A 19,673-nucleotide genomic window follows, 5' to 3' on the forward strand; every position below is an offset into this window, starting at 1 on the left:
ATATGCATTTAAACTTGATAGCTTATTTCTTTTTAGCACTGCATAATATTCCATTGTCTGCATGTCTCACAGTTTACCACTTACCTATGGAGGGACATCTTGGTTACTTCCCAGTTTCGGTGATGATGAATAAAGCTTCTATAAGTGTCTGTATTCAGGTTTCTGTGTGGATATAGTTTTCAACTCCTTTGGGTAGATACCAAGGAGTGAGATTGTTGGGTTGTACGTTAAGAGTATGTTTAGTTTTATAAGAAACCTCTGAAAGTAGCTATATTATTTTGCATTCCCACCACCAATGGATAACAGTTGTTTATATGTATGAGGGTCTATTTCTGAGCTTGTATACTGTCCCATTGATCTATTTGTTTATTATTTCACCAATACCATACCGCTTTGATTACTATAGCTTTATACTAAGTCTTGAAGTCCGTTAGTATCAGTCCTCCAACTTCATTTCACTCCTCAAGTATCTTTTTTTAAGTTTTTAAAAAGTTTATTTATTTTTAATTGGAGGATAATTGCTTTACAATATTATGTTGGTTTCTGTCATAAATTAACATGAATCAGCCATAGGTATACATATGTCCCTTTCCTCTTGATATTGTGTTTACTATTCTGGGTCTTTGGCCTCTCCATATAAACAATAGAATCAGAAAGTGTTCATAAAGTGATTTGCTGTATTTTTGATTGGGATTGTATTGATTCTATAGCTCAAACTGGGAAGAACTGACTTGTTGATAGTATGAAGTCTCCCTATCCATGAAAATAGAATATCTCTCCTTTTATTGAATTTTCTTTGATTTCATCTGAGTTTTGTAGTTTTCCTCACATAGATCTTGTTCTTATTTTGTTAAATTTCCCTGGTCACTTTAGTTTTATTTTCTTTAGAAGAAGACCAGAACTTTTATTTGTTCATTCTCTCAATGAATATTTATTGACCTTTTACTCTAGGTGCTGGATATTGCAGATAAAAAGTCAGGCAAGATTTTCCCACAAGGATCTTATAGTCTGAAGGGTCTGAAATAATTTTCCTGGCACCCTCCTAATGCTAGATACAAGTTACATATTTCCAAATGCATTTGGATAGTTGACATGAGTCTTGGTCAACAACTGCCCAGCTCAGCCATGTGCCCTGGGCTTAGGGTTTCTAGAAGGGAGAAAATTAGAGCTTCCTGTCAGTGCATTCTTGGCACGCTTGTCCTCATGATCATTCGGGTAACAGAGATGCTAAGAGAGAAACAGGCTTCTTTGTTTAGGCCAAGGGATGAAGATTTTGAGGCAGAAAGGTCTCTGGGCCAGCCTGGGAGCATTGATTGGAGGACAAAGCATGAAATAACCCAAGAGAGATGCTCTGGCCAGTTCTGAGGCTTGGTTAGATGCCAGGCAGGCTCCCCTGACTCCTGTGACCATCACATACTGACCAGGAACCTATGTCACGGTGGCTAGAAAGTTTGTGGTTCCTACTTCTCCGTTCCTCCAGAGTTGATAGTCTAGAAAAGACACAGATTCATATACAACTACATTATGGTGTTAAGGGTTCTTGTGGAGGGACCTGAGAAAACACCTGAGAAGGGTATCTGGCCCAGCCTGGGGTGACTTCATGGAGGAAGCGACGTGTAAGCTGAGACATTTACACAGACGCCTGGTTAAGGTTTAACTCTGGTGGTCCAGTGGCTACGACTCTGTGCTCCCAGTGCAGGGGACCCAGGTTCAATCCCTGGTCATGGATCCATGCCCACCCCCCACCCCACATGCCACAGCTGAAAGTCTGCATGCAACTATAATGATCCCACACACTGCTATGAAGATCAAAGATCCCATGCGATGCAGCCAAATAAATAAATAATAAAAAGGAAGAATTAACCAGGTAAAGTGAAGGCAGAGAAAGAGGGAATAGCACATGAGAAGGCCCACAGATGCAAGAGAGGGACAGAGTGGTGCCTGGGTGGTCCTGAAGGGTCCATGGTGGCAGGGATGGATGATTCCAAGAAAGGTGGGCAGGAACCAGATCACTTAGGGTCCAAGTGGCCAGTGGCCTCCTCCTTCCTCCCCTTTCCATTAAGTAAGGATTGAATATCTACTGTGTACTGTCCTCAGTACGTGGGTACAGCAGTGAACTGGACAGATGCTGTACTGACCTCTCAGAACTCCCAGGCTGGTAGGGAAATGAGTTTATAGTGTGATGCTCCAGGCCAGCATAGACCCCTTTGCTCTCCTTTTAAAATGGAGATATTGAGACTTCCCTGGTAGTCCAGTGTTTAAGAATCCGCCTTGCAATGCAGGGCACAGAGATTTGATTCCTGGTGGGAGGACTAAGATCTCACATGTCACAAGGCAGCTAAGCTCAAGAGCTGCAGTGAAGACCCAGCACAGCCAAAAAAAAAAAAAAAATTAAACAGAAAATCGAGGTAGCATTCACATGCTACAAAATTCCCTCTTTAAAGTGTGCAGTTTGTGGTCTTTATTGCACTCACATTCAAGGTTGTATAACATTCAAGGTTGTATAACAATTACCACTATCTATTAATAGTTCCAGAGAAGTTTCATCAAAAGGACACCCTGTCCTCATAAGCAGTCATTCCTCATTCCCTGCTCCCTTTAGCTCCTAACAACCACTAATCTACTTTCTGTCTTTATGGGTTTACCTATTCTGGACACTTCCTATAAATGGAATCACACAATATGTGATCTTTCTTTACTGGCCTCTTTCACTTAGCATGATGTTTTCAAGAAACATCCGTGGTGTAGCCCGTGTCAGCACTTCATTCCTCTTTGTGGCTACATAATATTCCATGGTATGAGTATACCACATTTTATCCATTTCTCCACTGATGAACATTTGGCTTGTTTCCACTTTGGGGCTATTGTAAATAATGTAAATAAACATCGAGATACTAGTTTTTGTGTGGACATATATGTTCGTTCCTCTTGGGTCTATAGCTAAGAGTGGAATCGCTGGGTTATATGGTAAACCTTTATTTATATTTGGAGAAACTGCCAGTTTTCCCACAGCAGCTGCCTCGTTTTACATTCCCACCAGCAGTGTACGAGGGTTCCACTTCCTCACATCCTCACCAACACTGGTTATTGTCCGGCCTTCTCCTCTCCTCACATGGGCCCTGGAGGGGGGCTTCCCGGGGAAGAACAAGGGCTGGCTCCTGGGCCCTGGGCCTGGGACTGTGACTTTGAAGGAAACCCAGGTCTTCCTTGCCCATCCTTCACCTTGGCTGAGTCATGGCCTGGGATCCTGGGGTGAACTTCCTGCCACTGGGATGGGAGGCACCAGCCCCTGCAGAAGCCACCATTAGACTTGACTCCACCCCCAGCCCAAGGCGGCTGGGCTCCCCTGGAAGCAGCTATTTCTGGCTCTTTCTGCTCCAAGGAGGAGCAGTGGTGGGTGGAAAGGTTGAAGTTGCTCAGTGGAGCGACTGGGGAAGCACAGTGCGCTGAGGACCCAGGACAACCTTGACTTGGGAGGAGAGGAAAGAGACTGCTTCCTGAGAGTGCTGGCCCTTCAAGCAGGGTCAGAGCAGCACGCTGGGCCCCCTGCAGCCCTGCCAGCACCCTGGGGGGTGGGACGCAGAGGGGGAAGGGGGGCCCAAGGATCTGGTTTGACCAGACTGCAGGTGCTGGATCCCATGAGACTGAGCAAAGCAGACCTGGGACATGAGGAAGGAAAGGAAGTGTGACCAGTGGGGGCATGATTTTCCATGGAGGAGGTGCAGCCTAGTGGGTGGGGTGCAGCAGCTGGAGGCAGGCCCTGAGAATGCTTGGGGTGGGGCGCATCAAGGGAGGGGTAGGATCTGCCAGGAATGGAGATGCAGGAGGAAGACCAACAGAGGAAGTGTGGCGCTCAGGGTCCTCCCCGAAGTCCCCACTCCTCTGCCATGGGACCTCGGGCTAAGTGTTAACCTCCTGCCCCACAGTCCTCACCTGCAAACTGCTCTAAAGAGAAGGTTCGGGGATGACCGTTAGTGATCATCCTCTTGTTATCATGTACTGGATGCTGAACTGTTGGTAACAATCTTGACCTTTCCTCTAGCTTTCTGTCAGCTCTGTGGCTCTCTTCACACTCATATCTGCATCCATCTGACACATTTCTTGGCTGCCCACCTTCCCTTCCCCAGGTCCTTGTTTGGCATGATTTTAGCAAAATGGTTAAGCAGCCTTTGGAGACAGTCAGAATCTGGGAGTTAAAATCCCACCTCTGCCATTCCTAGACACGTGCCCTTGGGCAAGTCATTTTCACGAGCTCAAGCCCGAGCCTCGGTTTTCCCACCTGTAAACTGGGGTGATAATGGCAGGCAGTTAATTGATAATAGCAGGTCATTGGTCCTCATAAGTGGATTTATGGGGTTGATAGATGTAAATGGAGGACTAATGAATTTGATAGACATAAAGCTCCTAAGATAGTGCCTGTAACACAGTCAATGCTGAATTATAGAAAGAACACCAAATGTGTAGGGCAGACTAAGAATGAGGACTGAGATCCGGGGCAGAAGGGTCATGATGGGCGTCTGATACCTGGCCTGGGAGTGGGCTGCTGCTCAACTGCCAGGTCTGCTGCACCGCCACTGGAGGCTCAAGGAGGGGTATCTGCTGTTGCACGTCTGTGCAAAATCCATGCTTGTTGCTTTTCAGTCCTTGAGTCACACTCTTTGTGTTGTGTTTGCGGGACTATGCATATGTCCCCAGCGGGAGACCATGTCCCACAGTCCCATGGCCCCTGGAATGAGGAGTTGGAACAAGGAGCTCCATGGACCCCCAGAGCCATCCTCTCTCCTCTTGTTCCTTCCTACCTTTGCTCCCTCATACGATAGGTTGTTTAAAATTTTGGTAAAAATTGTACATATTTACAGTGTACAACATGAAGTTTATCTATCTACCTTTATATATAGAGAGAAAAACGATCAGTACAGTTAAGCTAATTAACACATCCATCTCCTCAGTCTCTCGCTCTCTTTAGTCACCAACTCATGTCCAGCTCTTGCGACCCCAAGGACTGTAGCCTGCCAGGCTCCTCCGTCCATGGACTTCTCCCGGCAAGAATACTGGAGTGGATGGCCACTTCCTTCTCCAGTTTCCTCGTGTAGGTTACATTTTTTTGGAGATATTGGCCAGACGGTACACAGTTGCCATTATGTAGGATGACTACATCCAGAGCGCCAGTGTGCAGCGTGATGATTATAGCTAATAAGGATGCTGTCCTCAGTACTAGAAATTTACTAAGACAGTAGATTTCAGGTGTTCTCACTACAATGGATATTTCTTGAGCCCCCGCTCTGAGCCAGGCTCCATTCTGGGCACTGGGAACACCAGTCAGTGGGGGATCCCTGCCCTCATGGAGTCTAAAAAAACTAAACATATAACTATATAATTAATATATGCTCACTAATGACCCTGTAAGTATGGGTTGCAGTAGGCACTACTGCAAAGCAGAAATGCAAACGTCCAGGATACTGTGGGAGAGAATCATTCAGGCAACTTGACTGAGATTGGGGTGATCTTGGAAGGCCTCATGGAGGAGGTGACATTTCAGCTAGAATTGGAAGGATGAAGAGGAGCTTGCTGGCTCAAGTCATGGAAGAAAGAGGGTTCCAGGTGCAGAAAGCTCTGTGTAAAGGCCTTGAGGAGCTCACTTTTTGTCTTGCTTTAAGAAATGGAAGAAGCCAGTGTGACTGAATTGGTGAGGGATTCAGGGAGGAGGTGCGGGTGGGATAAAGTGGGGGTGGAAAGGGGCAGAAACTAGATCATGCAGCGCCTAGGAGGCAGTGGGAGGATGAGGCTTCGTTGCTGAGTGCTGGGCAGGAAAGGAAGCGAGATGGAAAGGGAGGAGGGCCTGGTGAGTGGGTGTCCCATGAACATGATTGTGGATGGAAGTCATGTGGCCAGGCGGCAGCAGCTCAGCCCCAGGGCACCCCCGGCAGATGTAGATTGTCCAAGGTCCATCCATCCAGTGGGCAGATACCTCTTGCCTTGCTGTGCCCCACTGCCCAAGACAGGAGCCACACCTGTGGTTGCACGTCACTGACCAGCCCGAGGTTGGGCAGTCTGCTCAGTGGGGTGGAGTGGGTCAGGTAGCAAAGAAAACACAAGCTTGTCAGCAGTGATTTCTCCCTACAAAGGCAGCCACCACCAGCTTCCTGCCGAGATGGGCCGGTTCAGCTTGCTCGCTACAGCTGGAGACAGAGGGGAGCAGATGGCCCTGCTTGGCCCAGATTCCAGCCAGATTGCCAGGGAGGTGTGGGCGGAGCAACGGGGCTGGTGCCAGGCGCAGGAATACACGAGGGGAGGGCGGGAGCCACCTCTTTACCATCTCAGTGGGGTCTCGCCTGTATGGGGGGGATGGTGGGGACATTGGCTGTGGCCTTACTTGTGATCCTTAAACCAGCAGATGCTCAGAGTCCCCTGGAGAGAGATGGTCCTTGTCTTTTAAGACCAGGTCAGGGGCTCTTGAGAAATGCAAGATATTCACGTTTACATTTCTAGCACCCAGCACAGAGTAGGACCAAGCAGGAGCTCAGTGGTTGATGTTGTTTTTAATATAAATGATAGTAGTAGCTTTCAGGGGTTCTTGCTTAACCCTCATGGCATCCCCACAAAGGAGATGCTATTGTGATCCCCATTTTACAGATGAGAACACTGATGCCCAGAGAAGAGGAATAACTTGCCTAAAGTCACAGCTGAACAAATGCATGGGGACTCTTGGGTCATGTGGACAAACTGATGAGCAAGCCTGGTGTTTGTTGGGGCTGGGGAGGCAGGGAGCAGACCAGGGGGTGGGCGACTAGGAAGTGGTGGGCGCGTCCACCTGGAGAGGAGCACGTGCCCTTCTTGCCTTTGTCTTTTCTGAGCCCCGACCAACCCCTCAGATCCCCCTAAGCCAGCTACCTCTATTGTACAAGGTGTTCAGAAAGCAAGAGAAGAGCCTCGAGAGCTAGGGATATAGGATGGCTAGGTCCAGTTGAGCAGGCTGCACACTGCACAACTTCAGAGCAAGCCATTCCCATAGACTCTGATGAAAATAGCAAGATGGTAGCCCTGTAGGCAAGACCACACCATGCAGGACTGTGAAGACCAGGGTCAGCAAGTCTTTTCTGTAAAAAGCCAGATATTAAAAGTAAATATTTTAGGTTGTCTGGGCCATACGTCTCTGCTGTAACTAATCAACTCTGGTGTTGTAGGGTAAAAGCAGTCACAGGCAATATGTAAATGAGTGAGTGCAGATGTGTTCCAAGAAATTTTCATTTATCGGAACAGGCTGCCTGCCACATACAGCCTATGGCCATAGTTTGCTGACCCAGTGAAGGCCAAGGACGGATTCTGAACGCGACTCTTTTATGTATGATTTTATTTATTTAGGCTGTGCTGGGCCTCTGTTGCTGAGTTGTGGTGAGCAGGGCCTACCGTCTGGTTTCGGTGTGCGGGCTTCTCATCGCCGTGGCTTCTCTTGTTGAGGAACACAAGCTCTAGGGCACACCGGCTTCAGTAGTTGCGGTGCGTGGGCTCGGTAGTTGCAGTTCCTGGGCTCTGGAGCACAGGCTCAGCAGTTGTGGTGCATGGGCTCAGTTGCTCCATGGCATGTGGGATCTTCCTGGACCAGGAGTCGAAACTGCGTCCCTTGCATTGGCAGACAGATTCTTTACCACGGAGCCCCCAGGGAGGCCCTGAACTCTAGTCTAAGAGCAATGTGGAGCCAGGAGAGTTTTAAGTAGGGAGTGAGAAGAAGCAACTTTGAGTTTAACTTGTCCCTTGAGATGTCTCTCCATGCCCCCTGGGGCCTGCGGTATTTCTGCTGTCCTGGCTGTAGATCTCTGAGCCCCTCTGTCTGCAAGAAGAGGCTTGGCCTGGGACTCAAGGGCCTCTGATGCTCACAGAACAGAGGTCACTGTGTCCACGCTCCCATCATCCTCCTCCCCACACCAGCGTTTAGCCCAGCTCTGAATACTCCAGCACTGCTGGTCGCCATGCCTGGCCCCGGGGGCAGAAAAGAGCAGACTTGTGGTCAAGAGTCTGGGCTTAGAAATCAGAGTCTGATTTCCTCTACTGGGTCTCGTGTGGCGGTGAGCTGTACTTTCCTTTTCTCCATAGGAGGAGTGATTAGACGTGAACCCATGAAACAAAGCAGTTCTGCATCGACCCGGGTGCATAGGAGGGGCTCAGTAAAAAGACAGTGTTGGTAGAGGAGTAGAGGAATCATTTTTTAACATTAAAATTTTTTTATTTATTTTTGGCTGCACTGGGTCTTCATTGCTGCAAGAGGGCTTTCTCTGGCTGCGATGAGCAGGGGCTTCCCTCTAGTTGCGGCGTGCGGGCTTCTCATTGCGGTGGCTTCTCGTTGCAGAGCACGGGCTCTAGAGTTGTGGACTCAGTGGTGGTGGCACATGAGCTTAGCTGCCCTGCGGCAGTGGAATTTTCCCAGACCAGAGACTCAAACCACGTCCCCTGCATTGGCAGGCAGATTCCTAACCATTGGACCACCAGGGAAGTCCAGAAGAATCGTTTTATTGTTGAACCCCAGAGGCAGGAAAGCCTGGCTAGGTCCTGGATGGTGGAGTCTTTGCTCCAGCGGGTTGTGTCCAGAACCAGGCTCCCAACTAAAGTACAAGTAGAACCAACAGAGGGGGACCTTGGATCATGACTGTCGACGGCTCCTTAGAGACGGAGATGACTTGTCCCACCTCTTGGGCTGAAAATAACTGCCCGACATTGGAGTAATTATATGTCTTAGGTTCCCACATCGCACAGAGAACACCCTAATAATTACTGCACACAAAGACTGCTTTAGGCAGCCGACGCTTAATTTCTGCCTCAAAGAGTGTCTCCTGGACCGGAATCCTAGTTCACCAGCCACCCCCAAAGGATCTGAACCCTGGCCTAATGGGAGCAGAACCTTCCAGAACCATCCATGATGCACAGGGACACTGTGGTCACTTCTCTTCCAAAGGCCAGCTGTCAGGCCCAGGACACCCCTGTGGCCTGTGGATAGGCTGGGCCACAGTGATCAGTGGCTTTGCCATAATGTTCTCAATATGGCCTTGAGGCTGAGACCGGTACTGTGCATCCTGGTAGGAAGACCCTGTGGGCCGCGCTGAATACTGTAGACGTGAGCCATTCGGGACAGCCCTACAGGGTGGTCTGCTGTGCTGAAAGATGGATAAGCTGTGTCCTTAGACTGAGCTAGGAGGCCACCAAGTAAGTCAGGGTCCTGGAAGGCTTGTTGAGGATTAACTGTGTGCCAGACCTCAGCAGTGAGTGCCAGGTCACAGCAGACAGACCCAAAGCCCACCATGATTATCCAGATAGTTATGTAATTATGGTTGTGCTAAGGCTATATACGAGATGTGTAGATGCTGTGGGTGTGCAGAACGGGGGAGTGGCTTCATCTGGGAAGTTTTAGCTGAGATGTAAAGGATGAGGAGTGAGACAGGGGTGTGTGTGTGTGTGTGTGTGTGTGTGTGTGTGTTGGAATGCATGGCTGTGGGTGGATGGATGATTGGTGGATGGGTGGATGACTGGATGGATGAATGGATGAGGGTGGGTGGATAGATGGTGGATGGGTGGATGAATAGATGGATGAATGGATGCTGGTGGGTGTATGGATGGATGGTGGATGGGTGGGTGGATGGCTGGATGGATGCATGGATGCAGGTGGGTGATGGATGGTGGATGGGTGGATGAGTGGGTGAGGCTAGATGGATGGATGCATGCACGCATGGGTGACTGAGTTGTCCAGGTAATGGAAACAGGCAGTGCAAAAGCTCAGAAATCAAAGGAGATTTGGTGACTCTGTAGCTGACGAAAGACTATTGTGAAAGGTGTTTGAAATTTAAGAAAAAGACTGGAGAGGCGGGTAAGTTGGGAGTGCCGTATACAGCTGAACGAACTCCTCTGCCCTAAGAGGGTGCCGTTCTCACAGGCCACAATGTGAATGAATGGTCCCCCTGGAACTGTGCGAGATGGAGGCCTGCAGACAGGGCACACATCATGTGGACCTTCTACACCATCGTCAGGGTTTTGCACTTGTTTCCAGAGCCGTAGGGAGCCACGGAAGGCTCTGAGCAGTTGGTGATGCAGTTAATTTCCTTGTGTAATGCCCCAAAGCAGTGATGTCCAATAGAACTTTCTGTGAAGATGGGAAATGTTCTATTTGTGCACTTTCTAATATGGTTGCTGCTGCTAAGTCACCTCAGTCATGTCCGACTCTGTGTGACCCCATAGAGGGCAGCCCACTAGGCTCCTCTGTCCCTGGGATTCTCCAGGCAAGAATACTGGAATGGCTTGCCATTTCCTTCTAATATGGTAGCCACCTGTAGTTGTTGGGGGCTTTCCTGGTGGCTCAAATGGTAAAGAATCTGCCTGCAATGCGGGAGACCTGGGTTCGATCCTTAGGTTGGGAAGATCCCCTGGAGTAGGAAATGGCAACCCACTCCAGTACTCTTGCCTGGAGAATTCCATGGACAGAGGAGCCTGGCGGACTACAGTCCATGGGGTTGCAAAAGAGTCGGACACAACTGAACAACTAACACTTTTGCTTTTGAGTCCTTAAAATGTGGCCAGAGTGACTGAGGGAAGTGAATTTTGAATTTTTACAAGTTAACGTTTGAAAAACCCCAAGAGTTCGCTGTGGCCAGTGGTTCCCTAGTGGACAGGGCAGCTCTAGAGGACCTGAGTGTAAACCATATATAAGCCCCTTGTCCCCCTGACCCCCAGCAGTGATGAAAGCATCTTGGGCAAGTGTGTGGGAGATGTCACCTCTTGCCAGGAAGTTGGGTGGAGACCTCAGCCTCCCCCTCGCAGGGACCTCTGGTCACACTCAGGCCAAGGGTGCTGCCGGGCCTGTGGTTCCTGGATCTGCGCCTAATGAAGACAGCCCCCATCCCATTGAGGTTCCGGAGACCTCATCTCCCTCCCCCGCACCCTCTGGGGTTGCCCAGCGGATATTCAGCGTACAGAATGGATGACCTGCCCTCTATCCTTCACAGTTCACTCGAGTTTGTCCCCCCACAGCAGAGGCAAATCGGCTAGGAAACCACAGTGGCCCTGCCCCAGCGTGTGGGTGGTGGCGCAGAGACACCGCCCCCCCCATGGGCATTAGGGGAGGCGCACTTCGGCTAGTGTTTTGAGGGAGCCAGACGAGGTGGTGTCTCAGATGATAAAAGTATCTGCGTGCAATGAGGGAGACCAGATCCCTGGGTCGGGAAGACCCCCCTGGAGAAGGGAATGGCTACCCACTCTAGTATTCTTGCCTGGAGAATCCCATGGACAGAGAAGCCTGGTGGGCTACGGTCCATAGGGTTCCTAGGGTCCATAGGGTCCATGGACTGTAGTCCACCAGGCTTCTCTGTCCATGGGGTCTCAGAGAGTCGGACACAGCTGACTCACACTTTCAGACTAGGTGGGCATGGGAGGGGCTCCCAGGGGCCAGGGCCGGCCTGCTCCTGCACTTGCAGGACCCTGGCCTCTGTCCCTGGCTTTCTCTGCATCATGAGGGCCTCAGCCAGCTTGTGTAGCCAAGTTCCTCCATTGGCTCTGCAAACAGCCATCCTGTGGTCGCCCCTTCAGCCTAGAGGTGCACTTTCTTGCTGCATGGTCCACCCTTGGGAAGCTGGATCTGGGGACAGGCTTGCGCAGGCTCTACATTCGGCTTTGGAGCCATGTGAACAGGGAAGGGTAAGATGGACCAGAAAGGAAACCATGGGCTTCATCCCACTGGCCTCAGGGACACCTCACCCTGTGGGAGTGGCCTGCCTGGAGACTGACCAGGAACGGAGGTCTGTGAAGGGTCTTGCAGGGCTGCTGGATCTTCTCATTGGATGTCGGTCTTTCATTTCCCAAACTCTGAGCCGCACGAAGGCAGAATCCATGTCTCTTGCTCCTTGGTGTATCTCACCACTCTACCCCACGATGGCATACAGTAGGTGCTTAATATGTGCATACTGACTTAATGAATGAACTCACTGATGCCTCCCTGTGCCGTGGTCCAAGTCTCTGAGCGGGTAGACTTGAATGTAAAGAAGTTGTATCTGTATGTGTGTGCAGACCCCCGCATCTTTCCCTTTGCACTTGGGTCCAGGATGCGAACTAAGGTTTGAGCGGGTCGGGGAGGATAGAGGCAGGAGGTTTGTAAGGAGTAAATACGACTGATGGTGCCAGGACCGGGGGGACAGTGGGTCTTACCTGGGTCCCCCCACCCCTGCACATGCAGTGTGTGACAAGACAGTCACCTCTTCCCCTCTGTTGCAGTGCGCTACTTCCTGAAGAATAAGGTCAGCCCTGATTTGTGCAACGAAGATGGACTCACCGCCCTGCACCAGGTGAGGACCTGCTAGGACCCCTGACTCCCTGCTCGCCACCTAGACACATGCCCCATCTCCCTCCCTGCTTTTTCCTGCCCAGGACCCTCAGGGAGGAGGGGGAGGGGAGCTGCAGCTGCCACTTCTGAAAGGCTCTTGTCTGCCCTGGAGACGAGTGTGTCTGTTACAGACACGCCCACAGAGCCCCGTGCCCACGTGCATGGCGCACACACTGCCTCCGGGGACAGGGAGCCTTTGTCCGCTGCATCGTCGCTGCCTGGCAAAGTGTTTGACACACAAAGCAAGTTTGTTCGGAGCTTGACAGTATACGAAGCACATTTGTTCACACCCACCAAGGCATCCGACCACCCTGCTGACAGCAGTGATTGACAGGGAGGTTATGGGACCTGCCTAAGGTCACACTGCTTTGGACTCTGGCCAGGAACCGTGTGCTGTCATAACACACAGCCTCTTTAGGGCAGTGAGATGGGCCCAGACCCCCGCTTTGCTGAGGAGGGGCTGCTCTGGCTGACATTTCTCATCATCTCATGCTGCAGCAGCCCCTTCCTTGGGCCCCAGCATTCAGGCATCCTGCCCTGATCCACCCTCCGTGCTGTGGCCGCAGGGATGCTCAGACCCAACATCTGCTGATGTTACTCAGAGCAGTCCCATGTCTTCGCATAACACTAAGGGTAAGGAGCACCCCAGTGCCCTGCCGAGCCGGCCATGCTGACCGCCAGGCCTTCAGCTACTTGAGTTTTCGGTCCTTTGCACACACTCTCTGCTCCCCATTGCATCTCACCCAGTGTTGAGGTGCATGCACAGCTAGAGTCTGAGAGCTGTGCTGTTACATCCTCTGAGCGCCTCTGTCATTCCAGCCAGTGAAAGTGAAAGTGCGAGTCTTTCAGTCGCATCTGACTCTTAATTCTCCAGGCCAGAATACTGGAGTAGATAGCCGTTCCCTTCTCCAGGGGATCTTCCCAACCCAGGGATCAAACTCAGGTCTCCTGCATTGCGGGCAGATTCTCTACCAGCTGAGCCACAAGTGAAGCCCAAGAATACTAGAGTGGGTAGCCTATCCCTTCTCCAGTGGATCTTCTTGACCCAGGAATCGAACCGGGGTCTCCTGCACTGCAGGCAGATTCTTTACCAACTGAGCTATCAGGGACGCTTTCCAGCCATTAGTGGGACCATTTAGTGTTGGTCTCTGGTTACCCAAGACTCTGCACTGCATGAGGGCAGAGCTTATCATGTCTCTTTCTCATTGGTGTATCCACTTTGTCCCCCACCGTGTTGGCATAAAGTAGGTGCTCAATATGTGCCTGCTGAGTTAATGACTGAACACGCTGAACCTCCCTGTGCCCTGGCCCAAGTTTCAGAGCAGGTGGACTTGAAGGTGGCCTGGCCAGGCTCTGGAAGCCTGGGCTGGCGAGACCTTCTCCATCTCCCTCTGAGGGCGGGAAAGGTAGCCACTGCCCTACCCATAAGCCCCGGGGGCAAGTCCCCACCCTCAGCCATTGGCTTGGGAGCTCCCTGTGTGTCCTCTTGGCTTCTCTTCTGTCTCATGGGGCTTCATGCATCCACAGGGTCTAGCTGTGTGACCTTGGGCAAGTTGCTTAAGCTCTCTGTGCCTCATTTTCCTCATCTGTAAAAGAGGCATAACAAGTACCCATGTCACTGGATTGTTGTGAAGATTAAATAAATATACAAAACCCTATAGGCATCATCTGACACTGGATAAATATTACATATTATTATTATGGAGGGACTTCCCTGGTGGCTCAGATGGAAAAGAATCTGCCTGCGATGCGGGAGACCCAGGTTTAATCCCTGGGTTGGGAAGATCCCCTGGAGAAGGAAATGGCAGTCCACTCCATTATTCTTGCCCAGAAAATTCCATGGACAGAGGAGCCTGGTGGGCTGCAGTCCATGGGGTCACAAAGAGTCAGATACGATTGAATGATTTTCATTCATTATTATGAAAATCTGTCATATGTTCACTTCTTAACAAAACCACTTCACATATGTGAAGTGTGGGTTGATCATCACAAGAACTCTTTGAAATACTATTATCCCCATTTTTACAGCTCAGGAAACTGAGGTTCAGGGCAGCACCGTCCAATACAACCTTTATGATGATGACATGTTCTGTGTATGGACATTGTCCAGTTCTGTAGCTTCTAGCCCTACATGGCTACGGAGCCCTGAAAATGTTTTCCTGAGGATTCACTGAGGCAATGCATGGCCAAAAGTTAGCAAAGTGCATGGCCCTAGTAACTCCTCAAAAAGCATTAACTCCTATTATTGGCAATGTGACCTGTTACTATTACTGCTGTTCTGGGGCTGTTGTTATTGTTGTCATTGTCATCATCACTACTGCTCCAGGACAATGAAGGAGCACAGTGACAAGAGCTTCCTATGGATTTTCTGCTTTTGGCAACAGGGAGCCTTCAGAGGTTTTGTAAACGGAGAGCAGCATGCCTGGGTTAACAAGGAAGCTCTCTCTGGCTGAGGGTGTGTGAAAGGGGAGTGACAGGGAGAAAGAGAGAGATGATGAAGCCTCGGCCAGGGCAGTGGGGATGGGGACAGCAGTCAGGAGACGCGAGCCGGTGATGGATTGAACGTGGGAAGTGAGGGGGCGGGAGGAGTCATCGGTGCCAGGTGCTATGGCCCACCTTGGGGAATGTGGGCGAGGACGCTGCCCCCCTCCACCACGTACCAGCCCCCACTGCACTCTTGCACCCAGGTCCCAACCCAGCCCGTACTCAGGTCGAGTTTCCCAGCTGCAAACTGACCCAGCCCCTGGGCATCTTTCTCACACGACTGCAATTCTATGTGCGTAATCGTTCCACCTGTCCACCGCCCTGCCTGTCTTATTTCTGCAGCCCCTCGTGGTGGGATCTCTGGCCCTCCTGTCCCCTCACCCTACAGTCTGGGCTGCTCCTGGCTCCTCCTATGGACCAGGCCATCCCAAACTCATCTGCCAGTGACCGCCCACCGGGGGACCCTCGCCTTTCCAGACTGCTTCACTCTGGTGCTTTTGGCGCCCTCTGCTGGCGGTACCATGCCACTGCATGTTTCTCTCGACCACCTGAGGCAGTGCTCTGCTCCACTGGGTCACCCTTGACTCTCCTATCTGGAGAGATGCCCCCAGACCCAGCCAACCCCAGGTCAGATGGTGCATAAAGAGAACCTGGCACCATCTCTTCTCATTTCCTATATGTCTCATATGTCCAGGGCTGACCCCCGATTCTTTTTTTCTTTTTAAAATATATATGTATGTATTTGGTATGTATGTATGCATGCACGTATTTGTTATGTATGTAAGCATGTATTTTGTGTGTATGTGTGTGTGTTTGGTATGTATATGTGTGCTTGGTACGTATGCATGTGTGTATTTGGTGTGTATGTGTGTGGTATGTATGGATGTATGTATTTGGTATGTATGTAAGTATGTATTTGGCTGCACCAGGTCTTACTTGTGGAATGCAGGATCTTTTAGTTGTGGCATGAGGGATCTAGTTCCTTGACCAGGGAATGAACCCAGGTCCCCTGCACTGGGTGCTTGGAGTCTTAACCATTGGACCACCGAGGACGTCCCTCTGACCCCTGGTTCTGCAGGGAATGGGGGTGGGGGCCGTGGTGCCACCCCGTCCCCGCACCCCCCTGAGGCCCTGGGCTCCCACAGGTGCCCCCGCTCTTTCTGCTAGCATCCAGTCACTTCTCCCCATGCCTGCGGTCACTTCTGTAGGTCAGGCTGCCATCATCTCTTAAATGGGGGTGATTTTGACATAGTTCCTCACTCTCCCTCTTCTCCCTCCAGAAGCTTGTGATGGAAGTCTGTTCTCCACATGCAGCTGGAGGAGGGACTTTTTTTAAAAAACAAATAGTCAGAGGTGCTGCTCCTCTGAGTATAACTCTGCAGTGTCTCCCACGCACTGAGGGCAGAGCCGTCCCTGGATGGGCAGTTCTGAGCCACAGGTCTGCTGCCCTGTCCCCTGCTGATTTCTCCGGCGGTCATCTGAGATCCTTCCTGCAGCCTGCAAAGTGGATCCCCGTCTTCTGCCTCCTCTATCCTCACCTCTCTCTGCTCATGGCCCCAGCTTGAGCTCCCTCTGTCTCCTTGGAATCTTTCACTCTCCCTCGCTGGAGTTTGGGGGCTTCAGTGGCTTTTGGAGCCCAGTATCTCTCTGTAAGCTGCCTTCTCATTGGGGCTGACCCACATGTGGAGAAGTGGGAGGACAGACATGGCTCTTTCCTCACAGGGACTCTGTCAGGACCCAGTAGAGCCCTTGGGCGGAGCTGGGTTTTTAGGGGGAGGCTTCATGACTTGGGACTTCCCCAAGAACTAGCTTCTGGGTCAGAAATTCCTAAGTCAGAGGTTTCAAACTATAATCTAGGGGGGCCACTGATGGGGAGGGGGACCCCACCCACACACACCCCAGCTTCATTCAGCCTGAGCCTCCCTGCTTGAATTTATTGGCTATCTAACTTAAAGTTCTCCTTACAGTTTTGTTTGAAGAAAGCCTTCCGAAATTAAAAAGGAAAGGTTTTAAAGCCTTGTTCGAAATTTCATCCCATTCCACCAACATTTGCGAAGCATCTTACAGCTGACTTTATATTGCTTTTATATTTTTATCTTGTACATTATTAACTTACTCACAAGGAAACAGGCTCAGAAAGGTTACGTGGCTTGCCCGTGATCACACAGCACACACGTAATGGAGCTGGATTCAAACCCAGGCAGCTTGGCTCCGCTGTCCTTGTCGGGAACTGGGTGTGCCCTCACCGTGACCTGCCCGGAGCTGACCCTGCCTGTGTCCACCTTGCAGTGCTGCATCGACAACTTTGAGGAAATTGTCAAGCTGCTCCTTTCGCACGGTGCCAACGTGAACGCCAAGGACAACGAGCTGTGGACGCCCCTGCACGCCGCGGCCACCTGCGGCCACATTAACCTGGTGAAAATCCTCGTTCAGTAGTACGTGCCCCTCTCTCCCCAGGCGCAGCCTTCCCTCCGCCTTCGGTTTATCTATTTATTTTAATTGGAGGCTAATTGCTTTACAATACTGTGGTGGGTTTTACCATACACTGACATGAATCAGCCGTGAGCACGCCTTTGGTGTTTTTCTGGGCCCTTGTTTTCGGTGTGTTTATAGGGGGACTTTCATCTCTCTCTCTTTTCCTGCCTCTTTGCTGCCTGTCCCTTTTCTCCCCACATTCCCTTCCATCCCTGTGTCTTTCTCTCCTGTTTCCCTTTTCTCCCCACATTCCCTTCCATCCCTGTGTCTTTCTCTCCTGTCTTCCCTTTCTGTCTCTTCTTTCCTCCTTGATCTCACTTTGTCTTTTCCCCCGTGTCTCTCTTAATTCACGTTCTCTCTCTTTTCATTCTCTTCCTTTCTCCCGATATGATGGTCATAAAATACACAGCACAGTTTACCATCTATGCATTCCAGGAATAAATCCCGTTTGGCCATGGCATATAATCCTTCTACTATGCTGCTGAATTTGGTTTGCTAGTATTTTCTTGAGGAGTTTTGCATCACTGTTCATAAGGGATATTGGTCTGTAGTTTTCTTGTATTGTCTCTGGCTTTGTATCAGGGTAAGATTCTCTTTCTTTTCATCTCTTTTTCTCTGTCTGTCCCCATGAGTCTGCATTCATCTCCATACTTATGTGTTGTTGCTGTTTTTCTTGCTATGAAAAAGCAGGCATTTTTCCTTGGCTCTGCCCCCTCAAATCCCATCCACATGCTTTTCTTTGGGGCAGAACCTACTTTGGGGGACACCATGTAGCAATGTCTTCTCCAGGAATAAGGCCATTTCCCTCTGTAGAGTTCTGAACAGTCTTCCCCCACCCGGAACTTCTTTCCAGTCTGCTCAGGCTCTGCAAACACAGGGAAGAGGCAATCTTGAATTTCAAGTGTATTTCATTGAACTCATCTAATGATTGGTGGGCATTTGAGCTGGGCCAAGCCCTGTGCTGGGCACTGAACACTCAGGGACACAAAAGTCCTGAGAAACTCAGCAGGAAATCAGGTGATTTCAGTCCCAGAACCGAGACAAAGTGAGATCAATGGTGGCTGGAGTCCCAGGAAAGCATCTGAGCACAGGGATTCAGGTATAGCGGCCAAGGGAAAGTGGCCTTTGGCGGAGGTCTCAGCAGAGCAGCCAGGGCCCATTGGGTGGCTACTCGGGTGAAAAGAGATGCTTCCCTGGCTCAGAGAGGTGGATTAGCTTACCCAAGAGCACACAGGAGCTCAGAGAGGTCCCCGGGGAGGGCTGTTAGGCCAGAGGACTGGCAGGTGGCCCGTGCCCACACCTCTGATGAACACCTGGGTGTGGCTAAGTCTGCAGGGGCATCAGATGGCTACCATTCAATCAGAGGTGATGCGAGAGGAAAAGGGAGAGGATACCAGCATGGTGCCAGTCCCCAGCGCCAATCTGTACCAGAATCATGGGTTTAAAATGTGTAATCCTCAACCCCGCCCCATCCTCTTGAGAGACTCTGTTTCAGGAGGTCTAGAGTGGAGTCCAGGAAGCTTCATTTTATTTCAGTGGCATCTGAGTGATTCTGCCACAGGGCAGCCCAGGACCATGCATTTGGGAGCCACTGGCCCCAAAGGGGAATTCTCCCACGGGGTCCCAAGGCTCTCTCCTGCCTCGTCCTGGTTTCCCTTTGGGGCAGGGACTTAAAGGAGGAATTGGGGGTATCCTTGGGTGTTTCTGCACTTGGTCTAATATTGAAATAGGACAGGGAAAAGTAAAAAGAGCTGGCCCATGAAAGAGCCGGGTTTCCGTCTTGAACCTCTTACATCCTAGCTATGTGACCTCAGGCAAGTAACTGACCCTGTCTGAATCTTGTTTTCCCTTGAGTGAGATGGGGCCAATAATACTGAACCAAGAAGACTATTATGAGGATTATATCAGATGATGTAAAGGGCTTAGATCAAGCCTGGCTCCTAGCAGATGCTTGGGAAGTAGTGCTACCACCATTAACTTTGTCTTTTCTTATTTGACATCTATCCTCAAGTGCCCACCTGCTGGTTCAGCAGAGGAGGAAGCTGGGGAAAGAGGCACAGCTATCCTGGGACTGTGGCCCCTTCCCCCCCAGGACCCCTGAGACCCTGGAGATGCAGTCCTTGCTGGGCTGCACCGTGGTTGGGTTGTGGGTGTTGGGGTGCACAGCGGGGTGTGGGTGAGAGGCTGGACAGTGGAGACAGTCAGACCAACCCTCTGCACGTTCCTGGCCCTCACCCTGGTCCTCTCTCTGCAGTGGAGCCGACTTGCTCGCTGTCAACTCCGATGGGAACATGCCCTATGACCTCTGTGAGGATGAGCCCACCCTGGATGTTATCGAGACGTGCATGGCGTACCAGGG

At 50.7% G+C, this 19,673-nt stretch overlaps 1 protein-coding gene across 2 annotated transcripts in view; it reads left to right on the plus strand.

Annotated features, from left to right (window-relative positions):
- Positions 1–19,673, plus strand: part of PPP1R16B (protein phosphatase 1 regulatory subunit 16B) — a 107,887-nt gene that overhangs the window by 71,620 nt on the left and 16,594 nt on the right. For both annotated transcript variants that reach the window (XM_061437578.1, XM_061437577.1), the window contains exons 3-5: positions 12,247–12,317; positions 17,129–17,274; positions 19,569–19,672. In XM_061437578.1, the coding sequence (XP_061293562.1) occupies positions 12,247–12,317; positions 17,129–17,274; positions 19,569–19,672 (321 nt within the window). The remainder of the gene's footprint in view (positions 1–12,246; positions 12,318–17,128; positions 17,275–19,568; position 19,673) is intronic.

Source organism: Bos javanicus, chromosome 13, assembly GCF_032452875.1.
Source record: "Bos javanicus breed banteng chromosome 13, ARS-OSU_banteng_1.0, whole genome shotgun sequence".
NCBI classification, from domain to species: domain Eukaryota; kingdom Metazoa; phylum Chordata; class Mammalia; order Artiodactyla; family Bovidae; genus Bos; species Bos javanicus.